At 35.0% G+C, this 17,809-nt stretch overlaps 1 protein-coding gene across 1 annotated transcript in view; it reads left to right on the plus strand.

The window, feature by feature from the left end:
- The window catches only part of LOC128895103 (uncharacterized), a 38,771-nt gene extending 37,933 nt beyond the window's left edge, over positions 1–838 (plus strand). The window contains exon 4 of the mRNA XM_054157384.1: positions 352–838. Within this exon, the coding sequence (XP_054013359.1) occupies positions 352–451 (100 nt within the window). The 3' untranslated portion in view covers positions 452–838. The remainder of the gene's footprint in view (positions 1–351) is intronic.
- Positions 839–17,809: the final 16,971 nt, after the last annotated feature.

The raw sequence follows: 17,809 nt of genomic DNA on the forward strand, positions 1-17,809 counted from the left end.
TTCAAAAATCTAAAACAATGTTGAATTTTGGATTGATAAAGAATGCAATTCAATTACATTCACACTAATAAGTATGAGTCTATCGTTGATTATTTACTACTTTTTAAAAATGCACATTCCTTCTTTTGAAAAAATCTTGTAAATATGTACAGTATCCTCTTCACTCTCCTTGGTGTATCAATCCATACTCAAAAAGTGTTTTAGATTCTAAAAATATACTGAGAACGACTCAAAACATTCAAAGCCTTACAGTAACTGCATAATATTCTTTATTTGTCCGTAACACGCATTACTAAACATAACAACAAAATATGTCCTAATTATTTCTACATAAATACATTTTGCGAGCAGAGACTTCACGGTTCTGACGCCCGATGAACTCGAGGACCTCGTCGGCCGGTCGACCTCCGCCCTGGAGAGTAAAATTCGTAAACAGGGACACAATACCTAGGTATTGTCGGCCTCGAAGAAGGCCCATTCATCGTCACCACAGTGCTCGAACACGCCATCATCATCGACGTCGCCAGGAACTAGCTCATCCATTCTCTACACGCATCGTTACGACTCTCGTGAACACAGTCTGGTTTAAAAAGAAAAAAAAAATAAGAAACTGGCGTACACGTCAGTCTCGTTTCTTAGAAAAAGAAAATCAATTTGACTATTGTGCACGCGGCAAGAGCAGTTTCTTTCTCCGAAGATTGCACGCTGCCTTCAGCTTGGCGCAAGCGTTAATCCCTATGGCGATCATGTGAAATTGTCACCGGATAGAAGAACGACCACGTTGCTCCTTCAGTTTTGGTAAGCACTCGCAATGGAATTGCCTGCAAACAAAGAAAAACGGTTAGCGAAGTTTCTCACGAATTGTTCGCTGTTATTTCGTTAAGTATAATTGTTGCGAAGAAGCGAAGACGCGATTCTTGTCGGGCAATAATCAAAGAAATCTCGGCAAGGTTCATTTCCTCGATTAAGGAAGTCGTCGATCGGCGAGCATCGGACTCGAGATTGCAGTCTTAATTGTGGGAGAAAAACGGACAGCGATGGGCAAATTTCTTATCGAGATAAAACGTTTCGAATGCAGAACGGAAGATGAAGTTTCAATTTAATACGAATTTATTTAAAAAGAAGCACAATTTGAATGATAAAATGATATTGTATTTGAAGAAACACAGAGTTTATCTCGATAAGTGTAAAATGAAACGAAGCATTGAGAACGAATCTCTGTAAGATATTTTCGTTCGTCATTCATTATTCGAATAAAATTCTGCCCATCTCTGCAAACGATCAATCGTAGGAACAGGTTCTCGACTATGAAAGTTTCCTCGTAGATCGATTGGACCGATCGGAATGCGTAAAATGAAGAAATAGGGACCTAATTACCGATTAATCGGCTGCCTTCCTTTAATCGTCATTCAATTCTCGATTCACATCAAGATTTTTCTTCACACATGCGACAGCGTGTCTCGTTCTGAAGCAACGAGGAAAGGAGAAAGAGAGATCAGTTCTAGGCTAAGATAGCAACATTCTTGTTTAGATTACAAGTTCGAATAACGAATTAAAATTAAACAACTTCCAACCCGTAACTTGTTCGATAGAAATAGCAATTTGAATTTCAAAATGAAATGTTAAATTTTACACTGATTAAATAAAGACTTATCGAATAAACGTAGCAAACAAATCTAACTACTACAGAGTGTTGCTATTCCAATAAAATTTTGCTCATCTGTGGTCCCGAGTTAAAGAGAATATAACGCCATGAGTAAATAGAGTATAAATAGCTTGGCTGAATTCTTTTCAGGACTGATCCTTCTTTTTCCTACAATACAGACGAATCAATCCCACAATCGATATGTTGGTTAGCAGAATTTACTTATTTTTCTTTCTCACCCGAGTCTGCGCTGCTTAGATAAAATTAATGATAGCTCAAATCGAAAAGTTGATACAGGATTTCTGCATGCAAAGATTATTGGCGGCAGGAATATACCTGCAGAGTCCAATGACGTCAATATTAGTGGCATTGATTTATATTTTCACAATTTTTAATATTTTTGTAACTAGCATGGGATTTAACTGATATCGCTGTTGATTTGTTGCATATGACATCAGGCGATACAAGATTTTAGAATCTTATTAAATTGACCTCTGTAAATAGACCTTTCCAAACGTGAAACGCACATAAGTTTATAAGTATGTGGTCGATTCTTCAATTGGAATAAGTATGTACAAAAAGTTACGAATCTTTGAATGACTGTCACTTATGTTTCTGAATTTAATTTTTGTTGCATCAGAGAATATATTTTATCAATAGTTTATTTAATGTTTCACTAGTAATAATACACAACAATTCAATTTTCTTTTTATTAATGATTCCATAGCTTCTTTAAGAGATTTAATATGTTACTCAAAATTATAATATTATACGATCTGATATTATTTAGTGTTACTAAGTACATATCCCAAATAGAGTCTATAAACAACAAATTTTATAGTAATAATTAAACTGCGGATGTTTATCCATTTATAGCAAATGAAGAAATGGAAAAATTAACGAAAATATGCACAAATGCAAAAATATATACAATATCGCCAACTATATAAGCATCAATTTTTTTTTTGCATCTTTGAAAATATAAATTTACTTATACATCCTCGGTCAAAAAAGAATTTACAATATATACAGGGTATCCCAGCATCGGTGGTAAAATCGAGAAGGAGGTGATTCTACATGAAAAAACAAATCAAAAATAAGGAATTTTAGAATAAAATTTTTTCATTTGAGGTTTCGTTTTCGAGAAAATCGAGTTTGAATATTAAGGGAGTACGGGTCACTTAACTATGGCCTAGATAGATGGATCTCGATACAGGCTTTAAATTCGCTCTAAATCCGTAGACAGAAATGAGTAATACAGCACATCATCTTGATGCTAATGATATGAGTACTACTTATAAGTGTCATATGTATAAACATACATACGACTTGTATCGAGATCCATCCATCTAAACCATAGTTACGTGTACACGTACCCGCTGAATATTCAAAACCGATTTTCCCGAGAACGAAACCCCAAATGAAAAAATTGTATTCTTTATTTTCGATTTGTTTTTCTATGTAGAATCACTCCCACCTCGGTTGTACCACCGATGCTGAGATATCCTGTATATATCAATTATTCATTGAAGGTAATAAGTATCCACATATTTATGGATGGAAGTGTATGTGTAATCTCTAAAAATGAGAGGAACGAGAATTCGTAATCAATATTATCGATATTCTAACACTGAATTACGTCAGTGACGCTAACTAAATTGACGTGTTTCCATATTCATGTAAATTGGCGGCAATAATCTCTGCACATAAAAATCCTGCATTACTCTTGGAAAAGGAATCAGTCTTTTGTTGTACTCGTTCAAAGATCGCATCGCGAAGAAACCGGTCGCTCGATCGGTCTCGATCGAGCAGGTAGTCCGTCGAGGCGAATCGATTGTCAGAGACACCCGAAGGCTGCTTCACGGCTAACGATCACTGAAAGTTTTTCGATTGTTCGGGGACATTCGTTACCTTACGAGACCAAAAAAGCAATTTCGTTCGAGACTTCATTGTGTTCAAATCGCCAAGATACAAGTCTGACTGTATGTTAATCTTTAACGTTAATAGATCGGTAATCCCGACGTTCTATTGGGAAAAACAAAGATTCTATCGTAAAGTCTTTTGTACGAAATTTAGATTGTTACGGTACTTGATTAATTCACTGCATCATCTTCACAACTGGCAGGGGGGCAGGGGGAACGGGAACGAAGGAGAACAAAAACTAAAAGGGTAATATAATTTCGTGCATCGTTAGCGCCGTTAGAATGCGCGATGCGCGTTTGAAAAACGATCAAGCGAGTCACGTAGCTTGGAGCGGCCTTGTCACTGTCGAAAGACACCCTACGGATAGTCGCAGGATATTTTTAGTCGGGTCCCAAGGGACCCGTTCACTTGCCGGTAGTAACGTTTAAGTAAAATACTTTCACACCGAGTATCTATCACCGCATGATGTACACGCACATATCTTCGAGCGTTAAGTAGTAGCTGTAAAACAAAACAAACAAAAAAATGACCCGAATCTGAGTGAACAATTTCTCGAAACGAGAGTCAGCATCGAAGGAATCCTTCCCACGACCGTGGAGGCGATTCAGTCGACCGCGATTCGTCAAACGAGAAGGATTAACTCTTTGCAGCGCAAGAATTTTAACAGTTTTTGGGACCTTTTGCGCGCGGGGAGGCTCAAACGAAAGGAATACGACGAAAGCATGAAAATGTACCCTTGCAAAATGGTAGAAATTTATAGGTAAACTTTGTTGAAGCAAGTGATCACTGGCAGTAAATAATTCTGACGTCTTTCATGCACAAAGAGGCTCAAACAAAATGAAAGTGATGACGGCATGGAAACTGTAGTCTTGCAAGATGGTGAGAATGCATTGATAGAAATTTTTGAGCCAAATGATCACTCATGTTGTAAAGTTTTGAGGCCCTTTGTGTATAGACAGGCTCAAATGAAATGAAAATAGCGAAATGCAAGAAAATTATAATCTTGCGAGATGGTGAAAAATGTTGAGCCAAGTGATCACTGGCATTGAGTAGTTTTGAGACTTATATTGCACAAGGAGGCTCAAACGAAATAATAATGATAAAAACATGAAAATTGTACTCTTGCAAGATGGTGAGAATGCATTGACACAAATTTTTGAGCCAAATGATCACTCGCACTGAGTAATCTTGATGTCTTTCATGCACGAGGAGGCTCAAATGAAATGAAACTAGTGTAACATGAAATTATCGTACACTTGCAAGGTGATGTAGAGTAAATTTATGAAGCAAGTGGTCATTGATTCTAGCCACTGCGTTTAGATGGACATTTTCTAGATTATTTGGCCACCGTGCTGCAAAGAGTTAACGAACGATATAGAAACTCTCACACTGAACCGTCTTCAACAGCGACGACAGAGCACTATTGTTTTATCACCGTCGATTATTGGCAATCCCGACAGTCTCAGGATCACTTATACCTAGCATAGTTTCTTTGCCACCCGACTGTCCTACTGAAACGACTCACGACACACCTGACCACTTAGGACACCTGCAGGGGCCACAAACGTGACGATTTTTCGTACAATTATTTGCTCAATTATCGTTGATACGACTGTTCGAATGATAATTGCAAAATATGTGAGGTTCATTGTCCTGTCGGAAGAACGCCTCTGGAAGTTAAATGAGATCTACAGAAAGCGTTGTCTATTAGCGAGTGCAGCATATTCGGATACGCATAACGAACTATCGATTTCTGAAGCAATGTTATACCTATAACACTTCTTGCAACTGATGTCAGAGATTTTCATGAAATTGAAACATGTATTTACATTCCTTTTAATCTCATGGGAGCATGTAACGCTTTCGATAACATTTGTTATAAATTTTTAAACTTTACGAATTCATAAATTAATAAATTTGTTACAAATTCATAAATCTCTTACCCCGTTATAAATTTTAAAATTTATAAATCTGTTGCGAATGAAGTTATTTACAGAGTTGTTATAAATTCACATGTTTTGCAATCACAAGTATTCTTCTGACTGGACAACGTTACAACTTGACACACAACGCGAGCATATTAATGGCAATAATGCTACATACAAGCATCATTGCAATTCTACGTACGATAAATCGTCCACGTCTGCGATCCCCATTATTTTTATCATCCAACGAGTTCCTGCTTAATAACCACGAAGAACGTCTTGTCAATACTGTCTGTGTTCGCTGAGATACATTCGAAGAAAAAGATGAAAAACATAATGCTGTACTTGTAAAGGACTTGCATATGGGTAGCTACTTGAGATATTCGGGAAGCGTTCCGATAAAGCTAGCGAGAATTTCACGGGCGACGATATATTTAATAAAATATTTTTATGATCAAAACGAAATGAAGCAAGGAACAAAGCGAAATGAAAGGTTTGCGGTATACATACATATATAAGTACATATATCTTTTTAATTAGAGTATAGTTTAACGAGCTCTCTAAGTACAGTTGCAACCAGAGATTGGACGAAACTCTTACCGAAATAAAAGTTTAAAATAACGAAGAAAAAAATTCAGCAAATGTGTATTCATATTTGATCCTAATTGAGCCTTCTGGGTATAAGCCGTGTCCTTTGAGAAAAATACGTTGCAATTTAGCACTGCAGCTTCTTCGTGAATCAAATGATACACTGATATGAAATCAATACGAAGAAGCTGCAATGATTAATTAGTATCAACTATGGATAATCGAGTTGTTTCGACACCGCATAAGGCTTCGAATATCTTATTTTTGAATTCGTCACTGGTTGAATGAAAACTAGAATTTCTCTTATTAACAATTCAATCGAACGTGGCGAATTCTTCGACGAAATAATGCGATTAGATCGAGAGATTTCACACGCTTCATCGGGTCACCGATTCGTTAATTTCTGCGACGTATGTATGTACATACGTGTGTATATTTTTGGGCATCGATCGAGCGAGATTCTTTTCACGATTCACCGAGTTCTCGTTCGGATATCCTATCGTGCGACAACGCGTCGTATCATCACGAATGACAGGGATGAATGTAACGCGAATCATCCGACGTAATCCAAGAAAGGGAACATCGTCGAGCAGATGCTAAATCCGAAAATGAGGGTCAAGAACAGAGACGAGCAAAATTCTCATCTGAATACAAATTTCGAGTAACGATCGTTTAATTCGTTGAATGAGAATGAACATTTTAATTACAGAATTAAATATTTCGGGATGAGCAAAGGAAGTATTCAACTGTTCGAGCAAACAAACATCACTGAATAAACAAAAATAAATAGACATTGATATTCGTTGACTCAATCGTTTATCTGTTATTCGAATAAAATTTTGCTCTTCTCTGGTTACTGAACAATTCGTGGTTTTCGTTGATCGTTGATACGACGAGAGAAACAACAGCTGAAAAGTTGGAAACGCGTCGCGGTTGATCGACGAGGCCACGGACACAGAAACATACCGAGAAATGACTATTATAATAACGTGCTTCATATTACGAAACATAAATCGATGTTTAGGCTTAACTCATAGGCGTTAAGGCTGCTCGTTCGTGTGTTAAGGGCGAAGAGGCATAGAACGAGGCTGTCAAAGGGGGATTAAATTGTCGAATATAAGAGTGACTGCTGGAAAAATGATCGTAAACGATCCCAGAAAGGCTGTTAGAATCATACGACATTTTCTATTTCACCCATGATATAACATAGCTCATGTACGAAGGCTAGATTCACGTCCAGTCGACAGTGTATGATTCAGTAGCTTTTTAGGTCTACCGAGGATTCACAATACCTTATCTAGAATTAAATTGGCTGCTACCAGTGTCTAATACATTGAAATTGTAAGTGTAACTCACTCGCAATGGTTGAAAGGGTATGAGCTGTTTTCTCGTATCATTTGATTTACAATTAGTCGTATCTGAATTAATTCCTGTCACTTGTGAAATCTCTCTAATCAGATTACATATTTTGAAATACTTTGTAATGAATTTATGAACGTATTTCGTACTGGCTTTATTTTAATTAATAAAATGAAATCTTTTTACTTCTTTTCTAATATTTTGGTAAAAAGAGAAAGGAAAATGTCAGCATTGTATTAGGAAAATTTCTTCATTTAACATCAATTTTCGTCACATTAAAACATATTAATTATACCAGTACTGGTATTATTTTATCTACGACTCTTATCATCTTCGACGTTCGATATATAATTATCCCAAATTAATGCTTTTCTTAATAGTAACAACGGAATATTCTGTATTAAACTTAACTCTTATCATGCATCGATAAAAAATGTTGCACTAACACTACTTGATACGAAAGATGTAATTATTTTTTTTCTTAAATTAAGAAGCTACTAAAACTACTTCCTATACACTAAAAGTTACTATGTCACGTGACAAACTTCCGATGTGATAAAAATGGAAATAGCAATAGATGACGTACGTCTGTTAAGGATAAATATAGAATATTCCAATCTTCCTGGCCAGAATCACTAATTTATTCGGACAATTATCTACCATGGATGGAGGACAAAAGAATCAATTCACGAGTCTTAACTTTCGCCAATCCAACCGTCGTCCATCGATCACCGTCGACTGGACGTACAAAGCAAATTCAGCCACACGATCATCGTAAAGATCTATCGTTCGAAATTTTTACCAATTTTCTCATCGATGGCTAACGATAATAACGCGCATAGCGTTCTCCCCTAAAGCAAGGACGACGAATACGCGCTTACAGCGAAAAACCGTTTCAGTTAGAAATTCCCATTTTCTTTTCTGTTTTTTTTTTCCCGGAGAATGACAAACCTAAGTCGACCCGACGACGCAGTTTGATTTGCCGTTTATCATTTTCTTAAAAGAAAAAGAAAAGATCGCGCGAACGTAATAAAGTTTCGTTCGCGAACGATTACTAATTAAATGGTAACGATACAACATAAACTAAACGATAACAGTACGTAACGTAAGTAAGGAAACATAGAACGTGGATAGACGCATACTAATGTAGCGTTAATTTCGAAGTAATTTCTGGAATGAAACGTTCGCGTCTGTAAGATTCATTTCGTTCACGGGCAAATGATATATATAGTTTCGAAGCCAATTTAATCCTTAACTGTTAAGATGGAGCCAAGGTAAATTTATCGTTCGGCAATATCACGATTTCGCAATACACCGTTTCCTAATAAGTCGAAGGTAAAATTGGTACATTGTCTATGTAATCGACAATGTCTGTGTATCGAATCGAACCGACCCTTAACCTTTCAACAGTCGAGTGTTAATATTCTTCTGGATGCTCATTGCTCAAGTCAAAGAAAACATCAGAAAACAACAACACGAGCTTTTTAAATTTTGTAAACAACCCCTCCGTGCGATCTTTTACTTCTTTATGTAAATAATTTTTACATAAATTTGTAAGTGTAATTACTGAAATAAAAAAAAGGAAAATAAAATAAATTGCGAGATTAATTCAGCACGGAGGCGTTTCTTATCACTAATTAATTCAACAGTGAAAAGGTTAACAGTGACGTGACAGCTGCTCCATCATGCCAGTTGAGGGTTAAAGGGAGGCGAGTTTCTTCTTTTCTGGATCGAGGAAGAAGAATTTCAGAAGAAACATATCTAACGAGCAAGCGATACGTAGATAACTATTTTTTCATTGCCATTAGTGTATACAGCTGAATGAAATAAACGTGAGAGAAGAATCGAACGACCCAAGACACGCCGTTTTGTCAAACTATTCGTTTATCGTCGAACGGCATCCCATACGTTGAGATTTCCTTCTACAGTGAGAGACGTTTGCCTTAATTTGTAAGATGTCAACTTCCTTTGTATCTTAGAAAGAGTTAGCAAAGACGAATAGTTTCGACGAGGAATAGTACGAATACGTTTCTAGGCGAACAAACAATTATTTTCGAATGTGACGTAAGTTGTAGTAGGTAAGAAGCGCGACGGAAATATTTTTGGGGGGAAATCGTTGCAAGGATACGTCCATTATTGTCCTTTGGTGGATTGATTTCTTTCGCGTGCAAGGTAAATGCGCCTAATTTCGATGCAAACCCAGTCATCGACACTTCCGATTCACATCTAAGCCCCGATTTACACGCCTCTCAAAATAACATATTTCCGAATACGAAGTCTGACAAAAACAAAAATTTAGGCTGCACACACTAACCCTTTGCACTCGAGCGGCGCCGGTACGGCGCCCGGCCGATTTGAACTGTCAACAGTGATTTGAAGTCTTAAATGGTGGCGTAAGCTTTTTTTGGGGTGCATGGAAATTTCCCTGATTAATTCATACATTTTGTGTAAACTAGAAAAGACCAAAAAAGAACGGAAAAGCCACTGCGTCATTTGCGATTTCTGAAAACACTTGTCGAACAATTGAGAAGATTATATCGCCAGCAACGAGAGCAAGCGCCTACGTCCCATTCCGATGAAATCCGACTAACCGGGAAGCTTCACTTAATACTAAAAAGGCCAAAAAGGGCATGCAAGGTTTGTTCTGACTGTAACACGCCTGGAGGTAGGCGGAAAATTTCGTATTACTGTAATACGTGTCCTGACAAACCTAGGATGCATCTTGGATATTGTTTTCCAAAATATCACATCAAAACTAATTGCAGAATGTAATATTTATCGTAGTTTGTTGTTTTCGACATATAAATGAATAAATTGGTGGAATTTTATTATTTGTATACGTTTGTTTGTTTATAAATGTTTTTAAAGTACTTGTAAAGTGTTTGCCGAATTTTGCCGAAATCGTCTGGAGTTGTTGGTGCGCGCAAGCGAAAAAACCCTCGAGTGCAAAGGGTTGATAGTAAAAAAGTGTAACGCTTTTTTTTGATAGACAAAAAGCATTCATATTAATTACAGCAGTAAATCTTTAGCAGTAGAACAATGCTTCTTCTAATTGAAGGTTTCAAAAACTTTATATTTCATTTTGTAAAAAGTATTTATAGTTTTTGTAGTATTTTTATCGTTTAATCAAATGTTTACATTAAGAAAAACGATTAAACAAAGAAAATCATATCATAGAATAATAATATGGAAACCGAAATTAAAATTATAATCAAGTTTCCTTCAAATTCTATATAAATATAATTATACTATTTATCTAACGAAAATATAATGACGTAAATGTCAACTAAAAATTAGTACAAATATACGATTATTAATAGTTTGATAATAGTATTGCAATCGTCTTGTTCAGTGAACTATACAATTTAAACGAGAAAACAGTTCTTCGAGTCGATTGGTTTTATTTTGAATTATAATTTTTGCAGAGGATCCTCTTCGGTGAATTTTCAAATTAAAAATGAGCAAATAATATTATTGCATATTATTGCTATAACATATGTTATAGACATAGATAATTTTCATTATGTTTTCAAGCATTCGTATTCGTATGTTTACATCAACATGACTGGGGCACCTATAGTCGAATACTTGAATATTAGAGTACTTGTGTCTTAAGAATTCAAATATAAAATAAAGAATTATTATTAGAAAACAATACATCGTATTGTTTGTTCAACATAGATTGTTCTATCTTCTCATGCTATAATGTAGGCAAACAAGAATAGCCAAAAATTAAATTATTCGATTCAAATCGAATTATCTTTCAAAATTATGAGAATTTGGACACTCACCTTACCACACGAAAGAACGACGAATGAATCGTCGCTAAACAAATTTTCTTTTTATCATTTAACGTAGTAAAATTGTCATTTTCCTTCATGTCTCGCGTTCCAACGTTTCGAAGTATTTCTCCCCAAAATATTGTTCCCACGGTAGTATTTAATATGAAGCGAGTTCTGGATAAGGTGCAACAAGGAAAGGATCGCACGTATGCACTGCACGAAACGAACGAATCAAAATTCCTAAATTATTCTATCTTCTTCTTCGGCGATTCGCTTAGAACGATATAGGATCACGGTATGCTCAATATAGGCGTTTCATTCCAATTTTTTGGTAAAACTGTTGAGTTGCTACAGACTTTCCTAGAAATTTTTGTGTATATTGTGAAAAATTTAATTACGAATATTTATTCAGAGTTGTCGTGGTTTTCTCCATTATCCAGAATTTTTAAATTACACGAATTTACGTACTGTTTACAAGATTTAATATACCGGTGACTTTGTTTAATAAATGTTCCCACTTCTAAATCTTAGGTAAAAGAAGCTATACAAATATGTAATTTCAATTTTTAAAATAACCTACTTATTAGTGCAAGCATTATCCATCCATTAGTTTATTTTAAATAATATATGATGTTCAATGAGTATCCAATCTACCAATATCATTGAGAAAAACTTAATCTTGAATTAATTAAAATAAATATAACAAAAATTGTAATTTTCAAATCTCCGAACGTCAATAGAAATGATATATATATATATATATATGAAGTAGAAAGGCCTTCCAAAAAAACTGATTTACACAATCTACTGTACTCATTAAAATTTTCAATCGAAACCAACTATATTCAAAACAAAATTAAATGACTACTTAAGACCACTGATCGATTACATGGCATGTAAATATATTACAATTAATTAACCAAGGAGTACAAAACCAATACTGAATTCCATCAAGCATGAAAAACTTATTATTCATAGATACAAATGTGCAAACGGTAATGGAGTACTCTTCGATTAACAAGACATCGTTGTAGTATTAAATACTATATCGAGATCTACAAGAAAAATTTGCTAGAATCTCTGCAGCATCCCAGCAAGTTCTACGCCCTATGTATTAGTGGCATTTTTTGGCGTTGCAAAAATGTCACCGCGAGTTTGACTAATTTATCATAGATTCATCCAATTGTCAACTCTAAGTGCTGCATAATTTATACGATAAATAGTTTATCATAATCATTCGTAGAGGGATAGCTGCGACACAATTCATATTATTTCTAGTAACAATCGACGGAGATGAGGCAGATTCCTTGTTGCATGTTTGTATCCAGCTTAATATTAAGTCATTCAACGCACACACCTAGCTTGTAAGGGTTTTTATAATGGTGCTCTATGAGATCGTCTCTGCCGTCGAATACGATATCATCACACGACTCGTCTCCTTTTAATACGAGATCTTTCTTCTTTTCGTCGCTTGTTAACGCTGAAAGAAGGAATCCGAGGGACATGGTTGCGCGTGGGTCTCCGGCTCATTCCATAGAACACCATGGTACACGCCGAGCATAACTTGTAAATATTAGAGTTCATAATTGAAAGACGGACAAAGTGATAAGAAAACAGGGGCAGGTAGAAGTTCAATGACGCGCAATGGTGACTTTTCGTTGGTCATCGGGTATGTTCGATGGCCGTAATAATGATTATTATTGTTGTTATTGTATAGGTAGCCGTTTAATGACCAATCGGGATGTCACGTTGAAATCGTTGAAACGAATTTCGATTTAGGATTAATCGTGGACGGTTTTTAATCCGTGTCTGATAAAGGTAATCGCTATCTATGACGGATCTGGAAACGATAGCCAATGCTTTCGTTTATATTCGTATGTATACGTAAGAATGTATATATTTTGTGCACCTCGTATATTGCAAGGTTCATTTTATGTAAAGAAAGTGAAAATTACTTTTGCTGGAACGTGCTTCCCGGAGGTTATGGAAATAAATGTAAACCGAAGCTGAAATCGCTGAGGCACGCTAATGATAGCACGCTATATGCAAAATATGATTGCATTATTTATAAATTATTTATTCATATTTTGTAATTTCATCTTTTTTTCTGGGAAACTTCAACTAAAGGTTCTGGTATTGACTTATTCAGTTTTTTAATTATTTTTTTATATCAATTGCGAACATTTCCCAATCATTCAAAATATGTTTGTCTTTACATAGGTATATCTCTATGAAAAAAAAACATTGGGTAGACTATTATTTTATTTCGCACTATAACACTTTTGCAATCGTATTTGCTGTAGGCATGGAAATCGTACTGGTTGGAAGTGTTTTTGGGTAGTTGTTGCTTGTCAAGAGTACTCATTTTATTCAAACGAATTCGTTTAAGAGCTGTGTACATATTATTTAATTTAATGGTACTCGATATTTTATATAGATCTGCCTTTAGTTTCTTTTGGAGTGGAAATTTTTGGCGTCTTATATCTAATCTTCAATGGAGGAGGTAATCTTCTATTTTGTGTTTTCCAAGTGAATTTAATCAATGGATTATGATATTTTGGGTTGTTATACAAGTTCATATTTAGTTCATGAGTGTTTATGTACAGTGAGCGCAGGATGTATTCGTACACCGATCAATTCCCAAAAAACTTTTGTGTGAAATTGTAGTTTCTTAACTTCTCTTTTTTTATAAAATCAATGATATTTTACATATTCTCGGAAGTCTCTAAGATAGATATAGTCCAAACAACATTTACTAGTTAATATGATTTTTGAAATTAACAAAAAAATGCGAAAAGTGGGTAAAAGTATAGAAGCAATAAGTATTTGTACGATTCTTATGACGAACCATTTACAGTAGAGTTTGTAAAGTAAACACATTAGTTTATTGCTCCGTACGAATCAGAAAACATCAAATTTCCAGGAAAGTACTTTTAAATCTGGCTCTAATAGAGGAATGGAAAAAGATCCCATTTCGAATAACTAATAATTTACATTTAATGCTTAGAAGAGTTGCAATAATTATACAATCAAAAGGAAATCCCACAAATGAAGTATTATATACTTGTAAATCAATGTAAATTTCGTTTGTTTTTAATCAAGTTTTAAAAATTAAACAGTTGTGCGAATACTTATTGCTTCAATTTTTCTATCGATTAATTGTTTTTTTCTTGTTAATTTCGTAACTTGCATAAGTAGCTATTTTGTTTTGTACTCTATCTATTCTAGAGATTTCCGAGAATATGTAGAATGTCATTGTTTATAAAAAATAAGTTAATAAATTACAATTTTACACAGCTTTTTTGGAAATTGATCGGTGTACGAATACTTTCTACACCCACTGTATGTATATTCTACGTGTTGGTTCTCCATTTTCGTTCTCTGTGAAAATGTCTCTTATTCGATAGTCCTCCCACTCTTTATTCTTCTGTTTTGTATGATTCTTAAAATATTGTTTCTATGCTCTGTGGATTCTGTATATACAGGGTGTCCCAGAATTAGTGTAAGAACCCGAAATGGGGGGTAGCTGAGACGATTCTGAAGCACAATTTCCTCGAGCATTATGATTGGTCGGTGATTTTCGCTAATAATTCAAAAACGAAGCACTATTCGACATTTTTGCAAAAGACATTGTGCTCCAGAATCGTCTCGGCTACCCTCCATTTCCGTTTCTTACACTAATTCTGGGACATTCTGTTAAAATGTTTTTGCTTGGTTGTTTCCAATTTGAGATCTTCATGAACCTTGCCACACACATTTTGTAGATTTAGATTTTTTAATATAATTCTTCAGCAGTATTGTGCTCTCCTTCCCACCCTATAAAATATGTACATGCAGAGTTGCCGTTTGTAAAGTGACGACGATTGTTTTTATGACTCTATTTTTGCTGTATATCCAAATTCGTTTCCACGTTGAGTTTATGATCACTAAATATCCAATTTCCTAAGTACTTAACTTTCTGGCTCCACTTGATTATGCCATGTTAACTAAACATCAGTTGAGAATCCGTGGTTCGACCGCAAAGAATTAAAGAAGAAGTTTTATTCATAACGGTCGCGTTTTTGTTAATGAAAACAAAATTTTATCGAGTCAGGATTGAATCGACATTACATCAATTTGATTCGATATACCATGCACGCAACCCGTGCCCAAACTCGAGCACGAAGTCCAAGTTTATCAGATACGAATTAACGAGGCGCTACACGTCACACAGGAATTTACGAAAAACGGCTTAATGCAAGAAAAAATTTTGTAACGGCACCAATACACTATCGTATTGCCGATTAGTACACGTAATCGAGAAAGTTCTATCGATAAGTTTAAGACTAGAGGTATCACGATATTATCTACGGAATAATGGTAAAACGTTTACGATGGCGTAATTTTTCATCGTTATAATCGATAAAAGGTTAGTATGGTATTTCGAAATACACCGTAGGAATCCTAAATAATGTTAACGTAGATGTTCGCTACGGAAATTAATTTTGTCGAACATTGGCGTCTAATTTGTCAGTTTATTGAGTTAACTCCTGCGTATGTATACATATATGTATAGGGTTACCATTCCCAGGGTTATGAGAACAAAGTACAGAAGACGCTCTTTGAAATAAGATAAATAATAATTATTGTAATAATACAATTTCTTAATCATACTATTCATTGTTGTAAATGTAAAATTTTACCTCAAAGAATAATTTGATTGAAAAGTAAAAGTGCTTATCAGAAACAACACATGTATTCTTATAAGGGTCCGATTGGTAACCCTGCATGCAAGTAATCTCAAATAGTGATGGGAATAATACACAAGCAACGTAACAAAACTTACAAAACATGAAATATATAAAACAGACAAAAATATTATAATATAAACCATGACTGTTAAAAAGAAGAAACACATCACTCTACATTTTTGGTGTTCCTAAAGTTAACATAAAGCCCGCCAAAATGTGATATCCATGATTTGTCAATGTTAAAAATAATGGACAAAATGATACCGTCAAAAAAGTGATGGATATAGACGAAGCATGATTTTATTCATATAAACGAGTTGCGAATAAACGAGATTCGGAGCCATTTATTAATTACGCAAGGGTCCCGAGGGAGAAGGGTTTAAAAAATTATTTTGTATAGAATAATAATGTTTGATTTACATCAAATAATAACATTGTTTAGTGTGGCTGAACCTTTTCCAACGACATTGAAATATTTAACGGTTTTTAGGAAAACTCTAAGTAAAAATTTATGTAAAAAAGGGCAAGAGAGGTCCGAGAAATCTTATGTGTCCTTACATGATGGAGGGAGACAAGAATGGCCAAAATCGTCCTTACGTAATTAATCAATGATCTTAACACGTCAATTTGTATTAAACTTGGTACACAAATAGACCATTGAAAAATATTAGACATGTACACTCCCAGACAAAAAAATAGCACATCTATGCTATCTTTAATATCTTGTGTTAAGATTATGATAGCATGGAAACTCTGAGTTATATGTAAAATGTACCTTCTACGAATATGTAAACATAACATGGATTTACTTTACTTCAATGAGTTCCCTTAGTTCGAAGAGAAATACATAATCCGACACAGACAAAATGATAGCACACTTGAACTAGGTTTACATATTCTTCAGTGTTCCGTGAATTTGCATGGAGTTATTACATTCAATTTCTAGAGCTTTGTTATATCGCTATCCTCGTAGTGGATCGTGACAAAAAGCTTAGTGAAAGTGATATTAGTATAATATTAGCTCCGCGGATCGTATAATTTGCTGAAATATACAAGTGCATATGGAAAATATAAAAGTACAGGAAGGCCAGCAGCATTATCTGAACGCGATACACGAGCAATAATACGTGCTGCTTCCAATTCTCGTGCTATTGCGAGAGAGATCGCTAAGAAAGCTGGCGTAGAAACAAATATGCAAAATGTTCGTCATGAAGACTCCAGACTAGGCATTATAAATCGGGCTAAATTAATGGCGTCCCCCATCACTAAACGCAACACATAAGGAGACACGGTTGTTATTTGCAAATGCACATGTACTTTGGAAGAAGACTTGGAGAAAAGTAATCTTTACGGATACAAAACGGTTCACCCTTGATGGCTCAGACGGATATACGTATTATTATTACGATGTTCGTAAACAACTACTAACAAAAATTCGACGTCAAAAGCGTGGAGATGGAGTTATGGCTTGGGCTGTTAACGGATATCAAGAGAAAACAGAAATTAAGTTTATTCAGAGCAAAATGAATAGCATTCGTTACCTCGAACTAATAAAAAATCAAATTAATAAGCATTGCTGTTACACTATATACATGTATATCCCAGCAAGATAATGCTGCAATATATGCTGCTAAAATTATTAAGGAATATTTTTTAAAGGAGAATATTTTCACTCGTCAATGGCCGGCGCGCACACCCGACCATAATGTCATCAAAAATTGCTGAGCAATGTTTTTGCAAACAGTATCAGCTGAAGGCCGACGATTTTCAAATATAAATGAATTAAAAACTTGCGTTACAACCGAATGGGAAAATTTAACACTAATAAAAATTAAACAACTATATACGTAATTCTTT

Source organism: Hylaeus anthracinus, unplaced genomic scaffold, assembly GCF_026225885.1.
Source record: "Hylaeus anthracinus isolate JK02 unplaced genomic scaffold, UHH_iyHylAnth1.0_haploid 4, whole genome shotgun sequence".
NCBI lineage: Eukaryota > Metazoa > Arthropoda > Insecta > Hymenoptera > Colletidae > Hylaeus > Hylaeus anthracinus.